We start from the raw sequence: 20,702 nt of genomic DNA, 5'->3' as shown, positions 1-20,702 counted from the left end.
GATTTTCCTGTGGATGGTTTATTGACATTCGTCATATTTTCACATGTAATAAAGATGTATCGATTATTACTGTAAATATGTCTTTTCTTTGCTACAGAAATCTATTCCAAATTACCTGAAAATTGCGCGGATAAGCTACATTGTTATTTTTTGCTCCTAGTTAGTTATTTTGATTTGGTTTAATTTTACGAATTTTTGGCTGTCAAGCCAAGCGCTTAGACACTTTCGGCTATTCTGCCCCAAAGATTGATAAGAGAGAGTTGAAGTGGTTGGACATCAAGGTCGAGATCCAGGAAATGATGACATAAAAGTACACGGGCCTAAAGGTGGGACTGGAAGAAAACCCTACGTTTGCGTTAAGAAATAACAGTTAGAGGGTTGAACAGCAAGACAGAATAAAAAAAGCAGCCACTGAGCTAAAACAGAAGGCTAAATGGAAGGTGCAGCTAGTGGCCGAAAGGAAAACTATCATTTTTATGCTCATTAAGTAGTCACTATACTTTAGTCCCCTGGAAAATGCCATTTTCTTTTACATTTTGTATTCCGTTTTCTTTCATAACTTTTCCCCGCAGGTAGGTACACAAGAAGAAAGATCACGTAGACACCGATCTGCTTTCGTTTATATTAACTAACACCTGCTAGAATATATATAATTAGAAATTCTGCTCCTTTTGCTTTTCGATTGAGTTTAAGATAGTTTGTCTCTCTGAATATGCAAATTAAAGTGACTGAGGAAGTTACACTCAAATTTAAGCAAAAGCATCAAATTAAAGTGATAAAATTGTAAAAAGATGGGACATTAAAGAATGGAAAAAAGAATTTAATGAAAACTTAAAGCTAAATATCTATTTATTTAAGATAAGCATAAAGATAGAGGCTTTATATAATAACACCGGAAAGACAATGCTCATGACTGAATGTAGTTTGGACACGCTAGAGCTAAATAGTATGAATAGATTAAATTGGGGAGAAAGTAAATATATATATATATATATATATATATATATATATATATATATATATATATATATATATATATATATATATATATGTGTGTGTGTGTGTGTGTGTGTGTGTGTGTGTGTGTGTGTGTGTGTATATATATATATATATATATATATATATATAATATATAAATATATATATAACATTTATATATATATGATTTAGAACATTTGTCTTTATTATAAACTATCAGGAACAGATTTCGTTTAACGCAGAGGCTGTATCAGGAAGATGATAAGGGACTAATAGTTAATATATTACTTTCCACCGATCTTTCTGGTGAGGAAATTAAGAATATAAGAAATTTATCAAAAAGATACAATGCAGTGCCATACAGCAAATAATCAAACAATTTTAACTTTTAAACAAAGGCAAACTAAAACGAACATGGGAGTGAGCCGTTTCAAAGAAGAACTTATATAATTACTACTACTAACAGTGTCCACACAACGTCTACGGCGTCGGTATAGATAGTTCTTTGAGATACAACAGTTGTGTACACCCTCGCTACTTTCATATCCCACTTTTTTGTGAAATCCGGCTTAAGTCTATCTTAAGCCAATGCTAAGGTCGGTTAATTTGGTTTTGGCAGCCTTTGGTAGGCTAGGCTACTCTAAGAGGCCTTAACGCCCAGTGAAATTTGGGACAGGCCTAGGCTATGTCATTCAAGGGTCGTTAACTGTCCATTTAGGCTAAATGGAATGCTTGCCCATTTCCATTTCAAATAGGCTACACGCATGATTAAAGGGTAAAACTTTTTAGCAAAATTCATAGGCCGTCTAAACGACAGTGGAGACAAGGGGAAGTAGAAATTGTATACGAAAATGTGCGAGGCTAGATTAGGCTAGGAAAGTTGTAAAATGTCAGAATAGGCTAGGCCTATGGCCTGGTGATTTTACTTTAACCACTTTGTCGTATGTTGCAGGGACACATTTTAATGTTAGGTAAAACTACAGACTAAGGTAAAACTTTACTTTAGTTCCGCGGCCTGATTCCCACCAGTTGTCGATCAGGACAGGTTCCTCATACATAAATAGACATAGGCTAACTTTTCCTGTAATGCCAGGTCCTGACCTAACCAGATCTTACCTACCTAACTTAGGGTGACATGCCCTGACCTGGCCGGGGGGAACCTGTTCCGGTTGGTGACTGGTGGGAATCAGAACCAGAAGACCTGATTTCCAGCTTCAGGACCTCATTCTTGAAAGACATTGGTGTGCCTTTTGAGGAATTGCCTTAAAAATATTAGAAACTAATGTGTAGTAATCATCTTGTCTGGGAGAATGTCTTTTTGAAATAATTTTGCAATTAAGAATCGTCAGGTAAAGAGTTTAGTATGGGTCATTTGGGTTAATAAGGATTGCCAAATTGCAGCAATAAAACAGGGATGTGGTCTGTCGCACATTTCAGCATTTTCAGAAATAGTTTTTTTCTATTTTTTAAGAAACTCTCATTGACTAATTAATGTAAAAATCTTAACGTTTGTGAACACTTAATATAGTATATTGTGACTGAACTTCAAAGTTATTTTGCGATATTACTCAGCAGGAAATTGTTAGTCTTTTAATGTTACTGATTTTTTGTGTAAGGATGAGTTATCAGGTACAGTATGTCATTCATCATATATAAATTATTCTTTTTTTTTTTCAGTATCAAAGATGTCAGACAACGAGGTTGAAAAATTCGAAATCTCTGACTATGACCTTGAAAATGAATTTAATACTAGACGTCCTGGTAGGAGGCAAACAAAAGAGCAGCAGATTTATGGAGTTTGGGCACAAGAAGAGGGCGATGAAGAGGTAAGAAGTGCTTACGTTATCTTTTATGTCCATACTTAAGGCAGACCTGTTATTCTGCACATAGGCTACCATAATCACCAAAATTATAAAAGAAGCAAAAAAAAGTCTGATCCAGGTGTAACTGTTCATTACCAAGGGTAGACTTGTGTAACATAGTTTTTGTATTCACCATACTTCTGGGTTGTTTCTATACAACACTACTGCCCAACGCTTTATTTATATTCTTTCCCCATCTTTAATACTACATTAAAGTATCTCTGGTGATTAATGCTTTAGGATAATACTGTAATTTATCAAACTGAATAACCAAGAAATAGGTATTTTCCAGTATTTGTGTGGTATTATGAAAATGCATTTTACTCTTGATTTTAGTGTTACATAATCGCAGAGGTTGCCACCATCTTGGGAACACATCAGCAAACTGAATGCTGTGATAATTATTACTCTTAAAGCATTAGGGTATCTTGATATTGAACATTTCTTCTTTTATATAGGTATTTGTATGGCTTATCTCCTTTGTTCTCTGTTGCATTATTTTTTGTGTCCTTGTGCTGTCCTCCAGGACCAAGGTAACAAGACTTAAATACAGAAGTGTGAAGAGAATTGCAAAATTGGAACAAACCATGCCATGGATTACCATTCCTACTGGGTAAATGTAGGAAGAGGTGGCATGCTGGGTGTTATTAGCCCACTCAGTAGAGCAGGAACCCAACAGTGAAGCCACTGGAATAATTTCTATGAAATATGGTAACTAGAAAATAGAGAGAGAAATTTTCTCTCGGGGGTGGCGGGGGGAGTCAATAAGGAAGGAATGATTGAGTCTTTAATTGAGTCTTATCAGGGAGGGAAGCAAAAGATGAGAAACCCCAAATAAGAAAGCTATGTTCCAAACGGGTACAAATAAGTCCAGCATTAGGCAGTTTACCATATTTTCAGGGAAGGATTTAGCCATTTGGACTGATATCTCCTAGACAGGTTTGAACATAGAAGAGCCAAAATCTTTCATATAAGTGAGAGATTTGATGACATTTTCATGAAGAATTGGATTTAAGAGGAGACAGTGAAAGAAAGAGAAAATGTATTTATGAAATTTTACTAATTCATGGGATCCCCCATCATATAAGCTTTCTGGACTTGAATTAATTGTTAATAAACAATAGACAAGAGCCAGGAGATGAACGTACAGAAGGAGAAACGTAGAGGGTTGAAACAGTAAAAGCATGAAATGGAGATGTTGTTTGGAAGTTACTGAGAAAAAGGAAGAAAAAAAAAAGGTGAGAAACCAAACCCTGAGGAACACAACCAATTATGGATTTGGAAGATGTTGCATATCAACAAGAACAAACATGACACTATTAGATAATCTAAAGTGCTAGAAATGAGCTCACAGAGGGGAGAAAAACCACAAGTAGAGAATCTGGATATCTGAGCCTTGTGGCAGCTCGGTCAAAGGGCTTAGAGATATGAAGATTGATGGCAAGTGCTTCTTAGAAATCCTGCAGGGATGACTAAGCATCAGTGGAAAGATCACCCAGAAAGCTTGCCATATGGAAGCTGGTGGTCAGGAAGAAGTGAATTCAATGTGTTTAAGAAAACAAGAGTTAAATAAAGTTTCAAATACTTTAGTAATAGAAGTTAAAGCAATAGAACAGTAGTTAAAGGAATTGGAGCTATAAAGCTTGTGTAGAGTACACTAAACCAGGTTATGTTTCTAAGAAAAAAGTGGAGGGCTTAAACTTTAGTTGAAAAGGACAGCAGTACATAAACATCAGTTTGTCTGTAAATTCCCAGAGGATTTCTGCTGGAGGAATTCACAGTCTTTCAATGAAAGGGCTCTCAGACCTTACAAGTGGAGAAAGTTGTGGAAGGGCCACTAGAGACAGAGAATAAAAAGATGTTGGGGAGAAAAGACCCCAGAGAAACACCACTCTTTTCTAGTAAAATTGATGTATGTGGCACTGCTAACTTCAACAAAAATTGACTAGTGGGATAAGCAATTTAGAATTAATATGCAGAGAGATTAAAATCTTAAGAAGGTACTTTGGTTTTAACACAGCATTATGTCAGCCATATCAGAAGGCAGGTTTATATTTGTGGTAAGAGTGCTAAGACAAGATTCACTTTAATAAATGTAGTCATAGTGGGGATTATCATGCTGTATGTCTCAGAGAGAAGCAGTTTTTACAGCTTCATCTTTGGGAAGATACTAAAGAATACATGCTATCTGTCACCTATGTTATAAGTAATCAACTCAAATCAGTTCAGGTAATTTTATCCAGATGTGCAGAAATTCTACAATCTGGTGACTTCCAAAAGGCTGTGTGGTTGCAAATTGTAACAATTGTAGGTCAGTCTCAATTTTCAAGTCGTCTTAAGGTTGGTGTAAAATTGATCTGCAAACCCCTTCTTAGATATGCCTTGAATCTTAACTTTGTTTCTTTGCAATCAGTACAATTATAGGAAACAATACAGTACATATGAAGCCCCTTCTAGATGTAATAAGTACAGTCAAAGACAAATGCAAAGGCTGTATCACTTTTCTTACAGCATCCACTTGAGCTGATTAGGTTTACTTGCTCACCCAGTACATAATGTTAGACTGCTTGCAGTGTAGGATCTAATAGCTTGACAGTGTACCTCTTTTATCATGGTTTCACATTCTGGTCAGGAGTGCAGATGAGGTGTTTATTCATATATATAATGGATCTTGGTCAGTTGACAGGTAAATATTGTCATAACCATTGTCATCCTGTAGTCTTACCTGTTTTGCACTTGTCTAATTACTTCTGTTAATAAAAACTATCAAGTTAGCAGGGGACTCCCAATGTTTGCTGTCCGTTCAAGAATTCCTTTAAGTGGTTGCTGCCAGTTGTTAGTGAGATGGTTTGTCAACCACCATGATTGGTTTTTAAGTAGGTTTGTAATAGTTTCATAGGAAACCTTGAAGTTGAATTAACATTTTTCATGTCTTGACAGTTGTGCTACTTTTAAATATAACCATGTCACACTAGGCAATTTCCATCCCTTCTAGTAAACAGTCTGGATTTGCAGTTAGTTTATTTCTAATTTATATTTCAGTAGCCAAACATGTAGATGTTAGGTAAGAGCCATAAGTAATTCAGCAAGCTGGTATTTCAGGTTTTGAATGGGCTATGTTAGGTATTGTATAAAATAGTTTTTTTTATAAAACTGTTGATATTGTGAAGATTATACTTTTTTGTTTTTTTTTTTACACAACATCAAGAAAAATGTACAGATGCAAAGAGATTTGAGGGACATCATTTAGTTGATTATCATAATGTTAGAAGCACTGATGTACATATTGACTGCCAGTGGAACTCCGATCAAAATGGGTTTATTTTGTTTAAGGTGCCAGTAAGAAATGCCATCTGTGTGAAAAGAGTTGACTGCTTACACTGATCAAAATGGGGTTATTTTGTTTAAGGTACCGGTAAAAAATGCCATCTGTGTGAAAAGAGTTGACTGCTTATACACTGATCAAAATGGGGTTATTTTGTTTATGGTGCCAGTAAGAAATGCCATCTGTGTGAAAAGAGTTGACTGCTTATACACTGATCAAAATGGGGTTATTTTGTTTAAGGTGCCAGTAAGAAATGCCATCTGTGTGAAAAGAGTTGACTGCTTATACACTGATCAAAATGGGGTTATTTTGTTTAAGGTACCAGTAAGAAATGCCATCTGTGTGAAAAGCAGTTGACTGCTTATACACTGATCAAAATGGGGTTATTTTGTTTAAGTTACCAGTAAGAAATGCCATCTGTGTGAAAAGCAGTTGACTGCTTATACACTGAGTTGCAAATCATCCTCAAGTGAAATGCAGAGGATTTTGATATACATTACATGTAGTGAGATGGATGGTATAATACTAATAGCAAAGGAGAGAGTAGAAATTAATTTACAGTAGCACTTCTTTTGACTTATCATACTTTAGGTCATGACTCTTGAAGGATTAGGCTTGCCTAACGTAATGACTCTTGAAGGATTAGCCTTGCCTAACGTAAAAGTCTTCAGCCAGTCTTGCATTTTAGAGGTGTTACTGTATGCTGTATGATAAAAATTGGAGCATGATTAATAACAAATAGTAGTAAATTAAAGAAATGCAGTATCTTTAATAATAAGCAACAATAAATAAATAATTTGATAAATAAATCAGTAATGTACTTCCACTTGAGGGAACTCAAAGCCAAGACTGCAGAATATTATACTACAGAGGCTGTGGCACATCTTCAAGATTAAGAACATTTATTTGGTGTACAGCAGCTAAGTGAAGCATCCAAGGTAACCCATAGGCCACAAACATAGTCTGATACTTTGATCAGTTAGAAAAACATAACTGTATGGAATGAGCGAAGAGTGCTTTCACTAAACATCAAAGCACAGCCATGATTTTCTTAATTAAAATTTAGTGAAGTGCAGTAAAAAATAGAAGCAAGTGATTCTTCCTCTGAAATGGTATTTGAACAGAGATATTTTCGTAAAGATCCATTCTCTGCTATTCCCAATCAAAGCTAATTCTTAATGAATTAGTAAATATCAGGATCAGATTTCCTCCAGAAACAGAACTGCCTCCTCCTTGGAATACCCATAAGTTTGGAACTTAGATTCATTTATATTATTTGTCCAGCAAATAGTGCACACTTTCAAACGTTATAAACAACATATACAATAGAACATATAACACAAAGGTCCATATTATGCATTTTATACTGATATTTCCAGATCTCGTAACAGGCGTAAGATTTCCTCCCATACCACTAAACAAAACCAATCAATTCTCTTTCCCAAACAGTAATTCTGTTTTCACAGTATAACTGAGTGCACCAAAGAAATTTTTCATTTTCAGTGACCAGAAGTGTTATAGAACCCTTTCATAACTACAGTATTTTCCCAAAAAATCCTCATATACGGAAAATTAAGTTTACATACCTTAAATTGTATGAAACTGATGTAAATATTGCAATACACTGGGTCCTTGCTGTTGTGGCCATAAAGGGAGTGGAAGATGCTGATTAAGCAGGAAAGAGGGGTAATTACTATGACCATGTCAAACGTAACCATCCCAGTCAATGATATTTGATATCTCTAGAGCACATCATCTTGAAAGAAATGGCAGATTTTATGGACTAACGAACACAGTAACAAATTACAGGAGATCAAATCTTTGCATGAATAATGACATTCTTCAAACAGAGAAGCACACCATACTGAAGTAGTTGTAAATACTGTACACTGGTCTTAGAATCTGCCACACATTTGACTACAGGTATTAAATGAATAGCCCATTAACATTTATACAAATCTTTTGTGAATGTCCAAGTTTCGACCAGCAGAGAATGTCATGTTTTGAAAATAAGCAGTTTAGGAAATTTTGTGAGAATCTTCAATATTTTTAGTGTACAGTCAACCCCAGTATTTACAAGGGATGCATACCACTAACCCCCCCCCCGTGAGTAGCTAAAATCCACGAATACTTGAAACCCTCAAAAAATGCTTTTAACTGCCTATTTTGATAATTCAAAACTCAAAAAAATACCCTCTAAAAATGCTTTTACCTGAATATTTTAATAGTTTTATCACAAAAAGTGCATTTAGTCACAAAAATATGAAAATACAGTAATTTGTGAATATTTCTCTATGAAAAATACTGCAAATAGGCAAATTTTCTGTGAATAATATGTATATATATGTGTTCCATAGAGAAATCTGTGAATAGGTGAGTCTGTGAATCCGGAACCGTGAATAGGTTGGGGTCGACTGTATCTGCATATCAGATTTTTAAAGAACTGCAAATTATTGATGTAATTTAAATTCAGTTATTAAAGATAAAACCTTTTTGGCTAGCCCTATTCAAGTTAAACTATTTTTCTAATAATAATATTTAATCTTTCATTCATTAATGAAGCTTAAGCACCCTCTTGAAGAATTTCATTGTACTCATGCAAATCTTTCTCTTTTCTAGGAGGCGGAAGCAGAACACATAGAAGTTCCAATTCCCAGAGCACGAGTCCTTCGAGGAGGTCTTAATTTTGTTCCTGGAGGGGTGCAGCAGGCGGGTAAAAAGGATGAAAAGCGCAAGAAAGATGGTTCAGGTGATGAGTCAGAATCAGAGTTGGCACCAAGACCAATGTTTGGAGCTACTGGTGACTCAAGGTTTGTAAGATTCTTATTTGGTAAAGTACTTTGTATATAATTGTTTTTTGTGTGACATTTACTTTAAAATGCTGCTTTAATGTTTTTAGGAAAGCCAGATTCTTAATTACTTTTTAGAAACTTACAGAAGTGTTATTCAGGTATCACGTGAAACATACCTTGCTAGAGGAATGCATTATTTCACCCTTTGAATGGAATGGAATGTAGAGTTTTGGCCAAAGCCAAGCGCTGGGCCCTATGAGGTCATTCTGCACTGAAAGGTAAATTGAGAGTAGAAGGTTACAGAGGTGTAATAGGAGGAAAACCTCACAGTCACACTGTGAAATAATCATTAGGAGAGGATGGATAGCAAAATGGAAGAAAGATAACATGAATTGAGGTACAGTAAAAGTAGTGAAAACGGTTGCAGCTAGGGGCTGAAGGAACACTACAAAGAACCTTAGTAATGCCCACAATGCACTCCATGAGGTGTACTGACAGCACTATCCCCCTATGGGGTTCCCCCTTTGAAGTTTCCAGTTTTTCTGATATGTTTGCATACCAAACCTTTATGGAGAGCTCTTCAACTGGTTATGTTTCACCCAGTTAATTTCTGTCATCTTACTCCTTCCTCCTCACTGTGTTGCTGCATCATGAAATTTTTGTAGTATATTGTTATGGTTATTGAATATGTTTTCTTGTGATTTATTTAGCACTATACCAAAAATGAAGACCCCCCGAAGTAGACAACCCAGACTTTTTTTATGGCAGGACTCCTGGCCAGTCTTATCTTATAGGTCCTCTTGAATTAGCATGACCACTAGATGGGCAACCAGTCACTGTATGTATTGCAGGTCAGATTGTGAGAGCACATCTGTCCTTGATAGTCTATGCAACAGATGTGGATTCGTGTTTAGAAATATTTACTTAGTAACCCTTTACACAATTGCTGAGGCACATTGACAAAATACAGGAAGGTCAGAATTTTAAAGATTAAGAAATTCTACAGTACAGTGTGCTACTAAACAAGCAAATCATGAAGTGGAAAAGCTCTTATCTTGCAAAAGATTAAGAATATTAATATATCTGAATGCCAGTTTTACCAGATAAATAAAAAATGTAACTTCATGATGGAAGCAGATAAATAAAAAATGTAACTTCATGATGAAACAAAAAAATTAAAGGGAAAAATACCGAAAAACCTAACCTAGTTGAAATACCACTCATTTATTCTAAGAAGGAAAGTTCAAACCAATAATTCTCACTACAAAACTAATGTGAGCCAAAATGCAAAATAACACCAAGTTATGTAAGTGTAGTAAATATATACAAGTAAAGTTAGCTAACAAGAGCACTAGCTAGTTAACCAGTCATTAGCAACGTGGTGTTTAGTGCTAAACCTAATTAAGCAACACCTAAAATATTCACGTGTCAGAAAGATACTAGACAAGAATTATGGGAAAGTGACTTGATCATAAAATTAGCACTTTCTTACCTCAAGGCTGGAGATCCAAATGATGGAGTCTATTTTTATCACTTGAGAAAGGCAAAAAGAAATGCAGAGACCACAAGAAACAATTACAGTGTGTCCCCTGTATTGGCAGGGGTTAGTGACCACAGCCACCTGTGAAAAGCATAAATCTGCGATAAGTTGTTATTCCCCCCTCTAAAATTAATACCCTGTACTTCAAACACCAAATATGCATACTGTACCTAAAACTAAAATGCTTATAACTGCCTATTTTAATAGTTCACTGCCTATTTTAATAGTTCAAACATGAAATATACCTTAAACTATCATCCTAAAACACTTCAGTATCATTTCAAAGTCATCTTACAACATTACCCTTAAAAATATATGGCTTACAGCTGAGCGTAAAAACTAATTTGTGGATTTCAGTTCATAACCCACATATTACTGGAATCTCTCTCTCTCTCTCTCTCTCTCTCTCTCTCTCTCTCTCTCTCTCTCTCTCTCTCTCTCTCTCTCTCTCTCTCTCTATATTCAGGCATTCACATTTTCTTCCATGCAGTATTCAAGCCGTCCCAAGAGAGAGAGACTGTTTGCCCAGGTGCTACCCTTCACACAGTCAATATGTCAAGATGATTGACAGTTAGGCCTACACCCCTCCCCCTAAGTGGGAGAGTTAGTAACAGTAAAAGATTGGGAAAAGGAAAGAATTATGCTAAAATCTGGCCTGCTTTACTATATTTTCGTGAATGAATTGATATTTTGCTGTGTTACATTAATATTAATATTTGAAAATTAGTAAATAATTTTTTTATAAAAAATGTATTTAGTCACGAAAATAACATGAAAATACAGTGATTAGTGAATGTTGCTCTACGAAAAAATCCGCGAATTAGTGAATTTTATGCGATTTTTTGTATGTATGTTACACAGTGCATGCTCAGGGATCTAGTAGTTCTCGTTTGTGACACTTCATGCAAGCCTGCTGCTTTACATGGAGTGCCCTTGCCTTGCTTATGATTGTGCAAGCATTTGATCCTGCAGGTACATCAAGCAAAAATAAGACCTATGGCAGAGAGGATGAACTCCTTAGTAAGAGTGTCTCAATCACTTCGTAACCTGTAGGTAATTACAAATTGAAATTCAGGACTTGGTCTCCTCCCCTAATATGTCAAATTGACAATTTAAAGACAATTGGTTTGTGTCAGTGGAACATTTTCTTTACATGTACAGCATTTTCACATCTAATCGCTAAAATTTAACCTGGAAATAAACAGGATATAGATGCCTGATGTTTGCATGTAGCAGGCTTGATACTTAAAGGGTAAAATTTTTTCTAATTCAGAAAACCTATACTGGTATAGAATTTTTTCATGTCTTACATATGGTATTTTGCTTTTAAAGCTTCATTTGTATTATGGATTATTGCAAGCCTGAGAAATACTGTACCTTACTATATATTGCCAATAATCAAAAGGACATTTGGTAGATTTTGGTGGGTAATCCAACTTGTTTTCTTATTTCTAGTGATGAGGAAAGTACAGCAAGACCACACCTGCCATCCAGTTTTGGCAGTAGTAAGAAGTCATATCCTTCATATAGCTCAGGACCCCAGAGGACAGAGATTGCTGGTATGCGACGGGGAGGACAGTCCAGCTCTGGAAATGCTGGTCTACTTGGCAGTGGTTTAGGAGATTGGGAAAAGCACACCTCAGGTATTGGCAGTAAACTTTTGAAGAAAATGGGATTTGAAGAAGGAAAAGGATTGGGTAAAAACTTGCAGGGTATTTCAACACCTGTAGAGGCTAACAAGAGAAAAGGAAAAGGTGCTATTGGTTACTATGGTTCAGAAAGAAGTGAACAATCTCTGAAAGATTTTCCTGTACATGATTCAGATGAAGAAGAGAAGGAAAAGTTCAGAGAACTCCTCCAACAATGGAAAAAAACAGGCAACAAGAAAAAGATTAAGTATATATACAAAAGTGCTGAGGAGGTGATAAGAGAAGGTAAGACTAAGAAACTGAAACCTGCTGATGACAGCCATATTACCAAGACAAAAGTAATTGACATGACTGGGCCAGAAACACGAGTTCTTAGTAGTTATCATGCAATTGGAGGTCAGAAGAACATTATGGATGAATTTGAAGAAAATAAAAATAGGAAGTATGAACATTTTGATCTTCCAGAGCTGCTTCATAACCTTCAGATTTTATTGGATAAATGTGAAGATGACATTGTAATCAATGCTAGAACTCAAGAAAGGGAAAGCGACAGGATAGTCCATCTGGACCATGAGAGGGAAAGATATGAAACTTTACTAGACAGAGAAAAGAAAGAATTGGAAAGTTTAGATCAAGTTATAAACCTAGTAGAAAGATTGGATACCAGGCACAAAGAACAGAGTTTAAGCTTGAGTGAAGCAACAGCAATATTCACTGAAATAAAATCAGAGTATCCAAAGATATACTATACCTATGAGATACCCTACTTGGCTCCTACATATGTAACACCTCTTTTAAAAGAGTTATTGCGGACCTGGAATCCTTTAGCTCAACCTACGGCACATAAAGAGGTTTTTGCCACGTGGCAAAACCTAGTTGATATAGGGGGAGCCCAGCAGCAGCCAGGGACTGATCTTCCTATGGATCCATATCATCATTTGGTGTGGGAAACTTGGACTGCTGCTGTAAGATCGACTGTTATGGGACCCTGGGAACCTCGTGACTGCACCCCACTTTTAGCAGTCCTTGAAACTTGGACACTTCCTTTGGTTCCAGTGTGGATCCAAGGCCACCTACTTCAGCATGTAATTTTACCAAGAATAACACGTGCAGTACACAACTGGAATCCTCTAGAAGACACAGTCCCCATTCATACTTGGCTTCAGCCTTGGCTTCCTTTGTTAGTTGATCACCTTCAGTCAGTTTACCCAGTGATACGACAGAAATTATCTTCTGCATTAATTCATTGGCATCCGAGTGATCGTTCAGCAAAAATGGTTTTGCAACCTTGGAAACGAGTTTTCAGTGAGATATCTATGACAACTTTAATTCAGTCAAATATACAGCCAAAGCTGGAAGCAGCACTTTTGGAAATGCCTATAACCCCTCACAGCCAAAATCTTGATCCTTGGCACTGGTTTCTGGACTGGGATGACCTATTACCTCCTCAGGTTACCTTAGATATTTTGGAACGTTGCTTTTTTAATCAGTGGTTTCAGTCACTAGGTACTTGGCTGTCATCAAGTCCACCTTATACTGAGGTCATAAGTTGGTACAAAGGTTGGAGAGACTTGATACCAAAGAGTGTAACCAATAGGTTGCAGGTCCGTCAAAAATTTCAGCAGGCATTGGAAGTCTGCATTCGAGGACTGAGTTTCCAACCAGGCGCTGTAGAGCAATTTAACCTACTGTTAGCTGGTCTTGATAAATTAATAGACCCACCACCGCCACCACCACCTGGTTCTCCCCCAAGACAAAGGTCTGTGGACTGGGCAGATATTATCAGTAGTGCACGCAGGGAAACGCTAAGTATGCGTGAAGTAGTAGAGCGTAGATGTCAGGAAAGGGGAACTGTGTTTGTTCCTTTGCCTGATCGAACACATGAAGGAAGACCTGTTTACAAATGTGGCAAACTGAATATATCATTTAACAAGAATATCATTTACGTGCACACAGAGAGAGGATGGATGCCCAAGAGCTTGACAACATTATTGGATGATGCTTGAGATCTGTTACTAATTGGAGTTTATGGTTACTTGTGGTTGTTACACCAGTGTATATGTGTTCCTTGTTTATGGGTGTATGTTTGTCATGTCACTGTCTAGTTTGCATCTTTATAGTGTTTACTAGCGAGAGGCTCATGCTATGCTGTGCAGGGCAGGAAGGCATTTGAAGGACTCCCTGTTTAAACACAGCTGCCAGTCGTGAACTGGGTCCTTCATCGCACCGCATTTGATTTTTTATCGGAAACAATTTCAAAACAAAACCCATGATTCACAATTATTGGGATGCAGACTATTTCATCCCATTCAGTCCCTTCATTTGCTGCCATACGGCGTATTTGCAAACATTCTAATCCTTGTTGGTCAGTTTCATTGTGTAGATGATGATGATCTCTACCTCATTGTTCAGCTAATCTCTGTGAGTGGTGATAGTCAGTTTCTTGTGAGAGATGACGTTGATCTCTAACACGTTGCTCTTGCAAACCTTAAAGACTTCTCTTTGGGTGTTTCGTTGGCACGTCTTTGCCTCTTTCTTTCCAGATCACAGTTTAATCTTTCCTCTCTCTCTTCAGCACGTACCTTCATGTCCCTTTCTTTTAGGCATGGTTGTAAGTTTTCAATAAGTGTGTGTAATTATACCAGCTGTCTGCCCTCAATAACCATAGCGTTTATGATACCTATTCTTGTAATGCATATATTTCTCTAGGTTTAAGAGTCTTAGAAAGATTTTGTATAGAATACATAATACATATTTAGATTTACCAACTTTGAATTTTTAATAACCCTGCAGATGAGCTGTTGTATGTTTAGTATATATACCAATTATTTAAAATTAGTGTAACCAAACTGATAATTTATATTTGTGGGATTTGGACCACAGGATTTGTTCTTTAATGTCATGAAAAGTAGAGTGAGGAAAAATTGAACATTTGTGTAGGACAAAAGTAATGGCAACAGGTACGTGAAAATAAGAAAGGTATTGAGCTTCTGGATGAGAAGACATTGCAGAAAGTTTTTTTTAATGCCCTACATGGGCCATGTGAAGTAAATTATACTGCAGGCTATAATCACCATTTTTTATATCCAGTCTGAATAACAATGTTGTTATCCATTGTACAAACGTTTGTATTTATTACCCAAGTTCATACTGAGGGCAAAATGTAGGTGCCTATGCAAGATAACCAGCCTGCTAAATTGTTAATACATTATGAAGTCTTTTGGACACTTACCAGTTCTGTGTATCATAACTGCCACAATGGAGAATTGAATTTTCTATGTCCTAATATTAGGTAGACTTTCCACTGAGGGGGATGAATTAAAATATCCTTCTTCCCACGTGGTATCCTTAATTGTATTGTTTGGAAGACTCAGACTGGTGTGTAACTAATTACAATAGAGCAGGAATAAGGAGATATTCACCATGTGAATGTAAGATGCATTTATTGCTTTGGAGCTGGAATACTCCATATGGAGCGTTGACCCAATTTGCAAACTGTATGTGTTGTAAATGCTACAATGATCACTTTAAATTCTCTATTTCCTAATGCGAGGGGTCCCTAGCTCAGCCCTTTTTTATTGTTTTTGCAGTACCTCCATTCATATTGTCTTTCTTCCATCTTACTTTCCACCCTCTCTTAACAACTGTTTCATGGTGTGACTGTAAGGTTTTCCTCCTGTTACATCTTTCAAGCCTTTTACGCTTAATTTCTCTTTCAGCGCTGAATGACCTCATAGGTCCCCGCGCTTGCTTGGCCTTTAGGCAAAATTGTATTCCATTCCTGATGTGAGGGGATAACCTCTTGAGGGAAAGCCATTAGTATCCGAACCCCGTAGTGGGGTAGGGCCGTCTTTGTACCTCACATGGTGCACTGTATGCATTACTTAAGGCTCATTGTAGCATTTCTTCAGCCCCTAGCTGCAAGGTTCATTGCAGCGTTCCTTCAGCCCCATCCTACTGCAACCCTTTTCATTCCTTTTACTGTACAGTACCTCCATTCATATTCTCTTTCTTCCATCTCACTGTCCACCCTCTCCTAACATTTGCTTCATGGTGCAACTGTGAGGTTTTCCTCCTGTTACACCTTTCAGACTGTTCTACATACTTCCAATTTCCATTTCAGTGCTGAATGACCTCATAGGTCCCAGCGCTTGGCCTTTGGCCTAAATTTTGTATTCCATTCCATTAATGTCCGAAAGAAAATAAATTCAGAAATATTCCTTGCAAGGCTGGATTTGAAACCTATAAAATAAGAAAATAGATGTAATTGTATATCGTAGTAGCAGTCAAAAGAGACTAGTTTTAACTGAAGTATTTAAATTTAGGTAAAGCAGAAAGTAATAAGACAGCTGTGTGACATTAAGTTCAGTGTACATAGGAATGTTAAAACAGTCGGCTGTATCATGAATCTATGTAGGCCCAGGTAAAGGGTTAGAACCTGTTAAGAATGCCCAACCCTTGCCTATTCATTATTCACTTTATCTTGTCTGCTTTATTCAATTAGAATCTATTTGAGGAAGTGAGAGTTAAATCAAGGAAAGTGATGAACGACAATCCCTTGAAGAAGAAGATGGCATATTTATATTTACAATAACCTCATCCAATAGAACGACTGGTTTTATTACTTGAAAAGGGTAGGAGGTATGGGAGCATGTATGTACTGTGCATGCTGTCACTCCAAATAATTTTTGTATAAATAAGCAATGTAATAAACAATTAACTCATTCTGTTAATATAATACACAAAATCTGCCATCCCACTGAATGCATTGGGAAATAGTTATATCCATCGTTTAAAATGAGAAATAGAATTTTAGAACCAATATGAAACATCAAAATAGTAACAAAATGACGAATTAAAATTATGAAAATGCACGTTGGTTAATGTTAAAAAGAGAACGTAACTTTTTTTATAATCAGATTTATTTCTTATTTATTAATGACGAGTAGCTTTCGTGCGGGTCGGACGTGTTTTTGAAGTGCTCTGAGTAAAAGTGCCTGACTTGCGCGTGTTCAAAGTGAAAACGATGAAGGAAAAAGAGAAAATAAGTACTATAGAAATTAAATCAAGTAAAGGGAATATCAGTCTATCATACGAACATTTTCTCATAATTATCAATGCAGCACGTAACGATGCAACTCTAAAGAAAGTACTGGAGAAAGCTGAGTCAACCCCAATCGAGAGTCAGCAGCCTACGGACTTTGCTCTGGAGAAATTGTTGATGAAGGAACTTGCTGTGATACTTGTGACACTTGGTTCCATTATGGATGCCCCGGTATAGAGCCCAGATACACACGCATACTTGGTAGTGAGAGCATATTGTACATCTGTAATAGTTGCAAGAGGCCTGATCGAAGAACACACAAAAAACTCATCGAAGATGAACATGAAGAAATAAAAGAAAGCACAGAGACATTAACAAAGTTGATTCAGGAATCGGTTCAGAAAACTAGTAACGTAATGATCAACATAGATGAAATCCAAAACAAAATTGACAATGTTGATAAAGATGTAAAGACCATGACAAACATGGATAAAACGTATGCTGAATCATTCAAGACAAAAAAAAAGTGCTTCTGATCAAATCTACAAACGAAGAGAGCACAGCAGCAAATGAAAAGAGACAAACTATGAGTCAAATAACCGCCCCAGTTGAACAGGTTAAAACAACGAGGGATGGACACTTATTTGTGAGATTTCCAGACAGGAAAAACTTAGAAATGGCAAAAATGGAGATTCAGGAAAACAGCAATATATCAGTAAATGAGAAAGGTAAACTTAAACCAAAAATAAAAGTAGTCTATGCCCCGAAGGACGAAGATGGCATTGTTGCTAACATTGTAAAGAAAAATCCATGGATAAATAACCTCATCTCTGAAAATGACGACCTAAAAATTGTAAAGGAAATGACAGCCAAAGATGACAAATACAAACTATATCATCAAATGCACACCACAAATACGAAAGGCTATCTATGATAGAGGTGATAGATTGTTTAATCTGTATAGTCGCTGCAAAGTAAATGATTGTTACATGCCCTATCAGTGCCATAAATGTCAGGAATTTGGTCATAGTGCAAAAAAACTGTAGAAATGACCAAGCTTGCCCTAGATGTGGTGAAAATCACAAATCAAATGAATGTGCGGCAGCATCTTCAAGTGTAAGAATTGTGTAAAGAAGGGCTATAGTGATACTAAACATAAAACATATGAAGGCAATAAGTGCACAGTATATAAAGAATATGTATCAAAGGTGAAAAATAATACGGACCATGGCTTTGACTAATAATCTTCTATGCAATTTAATAAACATACAGTCCGTAGGAAATAAAACTAACACTATTAGAAATCTGATAAATGATCCGGAAGTGAAGAGCATACAAGAAGAAAAATTTAAAAGGAACTCAAGACTCTCCTATTCTGCAGAAACTAATTTAAAATATAAAAACCTTACTCGAAAACGTGCATGGGCCCTTGTGGAGACTCTCCAAAGTTCTGCCATATTGAAAAAATGAATAAAGTTACAAATTGATTGAACGGCCTACTTTTGGTGCTGGGTACCTACAAGAGAAAACACGACTGAAAACAGACACAGAAGGTTAGTTCTGAAAAAGGAAATATCACCAGATCTCCATCCTTTTTTTATCTTCCTTCATGAGAATTCCCTTCGTGCGTTTCTGGATTCTTTATGCATCTTCTTTCTCCTCTCTCAATGTTTTCCTTGTTATTTGTAACCCCTAAAACAGAGGAAAAAATTAAAAAAAGAACCTCCGTCCTTAACGATTCAAAAACACTCGTCCCCCACACGGAAATGGAGGAAGAGATTCACTCATTTCTCAGACAAGCGTTTCATCCCAAAACCGTTCGTTTGTCTTTCTTACGCTTACCTTAGTATTTCAAACTTTTGATATATATTTTCCTCCTTCGCTTATGTAACTCTTTAGGAATCGAGAGAAAATGGCATATCATATTTGACGATGATTCTAATCATATGTTCCATAAAATGTAAGGTAAGTATTTTAAATCACTTCTATCATACCACAACGAAGGTGACCATTCTAGAAGTAGATAGTTGTAACACAGTTATATTTTACTGAGGAACCTGTATTATTCATATATCATAACCTGGATAACAGAATAAAGACGAGGACGGTGAGATGATGCTCGTAACTTCACAGGGTTCTGGGTAATCTTTAATAATGAATAAATAATTCTTAAATCACTCAAAAACAGTACACAGAGCATGACATATCTTAAAACAGGGTTAGGAAAATTACATAAAAATAATTGTAAGTGCAATTACGTGTCAGGACAGGTATCGCCGAATTAAACATGAAAATCAACTTACCTGAATTAGTTTGTAAACAAAACAGGTACAACTAATGATACACAGTTGCTGAGGCTATTACAGATGGTTTTATGCTACGTGACATTTTGTGGCTTTCCATGTAGATTTTACTCGACGTCTTATGTAATCTAAACGTTTACTATTGAATGTTGTCATTCCTATTTTCTGTATTAGAATTTCCTGTCACTTATTCCATTGGCAGAAACAGCTGAGGGATTTGTAATATCGTCATTCCATCTTTACACCTGGACAGCAGCTCCTGATACAGCAAGTGTTCATTCCATTTAAACAAATGCTCGTTCACTTCAACTATCCACTCGAGACAAGGTCTTCAGTGGTCTCGTTAGGGTTCACGACCCACTGCAACTTCAGCTCCAAAATTGTGTACTTTTTGTAACCAGCTTTTCGAACTGATGGTACAAAAGTTCCTAAAATGACTGGGCAGTAGGATACAAAGCTTATTACTGTCGCTTCTATCTGACAGGGCCTTGTTTCGAGTTTGGAAGAAATATAGTAGTGATGGAAAAGGATTTTTTGAGTGAAGCAAGTGTGCGATAGAGCAGTGTGAAAAGGGAGGGAACGATGGAAATAGAAACCAGTCTCAGCGGTATGTTGTCATTATACCAATTTTTTGTATTTTTTCTGGAAATTTAGACAATTTTGGACAACTTTATCTTGCGTAACAACAACAACAACAACAACAACAACAATAATAATAATAATATGTTCAATGTGTACAGACGTTGAAATCTGATTCGGTTACTATATAAAAAAAATTTGTCGAGAAAGATTTGGTCTGTCTTTCAGCCGTGCTGTGATTAATCTCAGGTGATAATCAGAGTATTGGCTGTATGATCATTACATCCCTTTTACTCTGTAATCCAACAAAACTTGTTTAGTCTGTGTGTAGTGAGGGAAGTAGTAGTTATTTTTCGGAGTAGCCAAGTTAAACCATTTTTTCTTGGAAAAACTGTCTTCTGCTTAATAACAGAGAAAATATTAATCTTGACTATATGAAACTAACACGAAAAGACCCATCCCTAGGTTACGGAATTTTCAGTTTTACTTTGCCATTTTTGAATGAAAAACCCAAATGGTTTTTCATGCAAAAATGGCTAGACAAATGGCTTTTTTTCTCCAGTTTTTTTGGCAGAGAGGTAAGACAAACTTTTTTCTCGTTTTTTCTCGTGATGAAAATAAGAATATCAT

General features: G+C 36.3%; 1 protein-coding gene across 3 annotated transcripts in view; it reads left to right on the top strand.

The window, feature by feature from the left end:
• sip1 (septin interacting protein 1) overlaps positions 1-14,914 on the top strand; it is a 170,957-nt gene extending 156,043 nt beyond the window's left edge. For 2 of the 3 annotated variants that reach the window (XM_067117336.1, XM_067117337.1), the window contains exons 2-4: positions 2,656-2,804; positions 8,785-8,975; positions 11,953-14,914. In XM_067117336.1, coding sequence (XP_066973437.1) covers positions 2,664-2,804; positions 8,785-8,975; positions 11,953-14,152 — 2,532 coding nt within the window. In that variant the 5' untranslated portion in view covers positions 2,656-2,663 and the 3' untranslated portion in view covers positions 14,153-14,914. Of the gene's footprint in view, positions 1-1,252; positions 1,575-2,655; positions 2,805-8,784; positions 8,976-11,952 lie in introns of those variants that run through there. The other variant, XM_067117335.1, reaches the window with a different exon arrangement.
• The last annotated feature ends 5,788 nt before the right edge of the window (positions 14,915-20,702 follow it).

This window comes from Macrobrachium rosenbergii, chromosome 15 (genome assembly GCF_040412425.1).
Source record: "Macrobrachium rosenbergii isolate ZJJX-2024 chromosome 15, ASM4041242v1, whole genome shotgun sequence".
Taxonomy (NCBI): domain Eukaryota; kingdom Metazoa; phylum Arthropoda; class Malacostraca; order Decapoda; family Palaemonidae; genus Macrobrachium; species Macrobrachium rosenbergii.
This window is presented reverse-complemented; position numbering and strand designations above follow the sequence as displayed.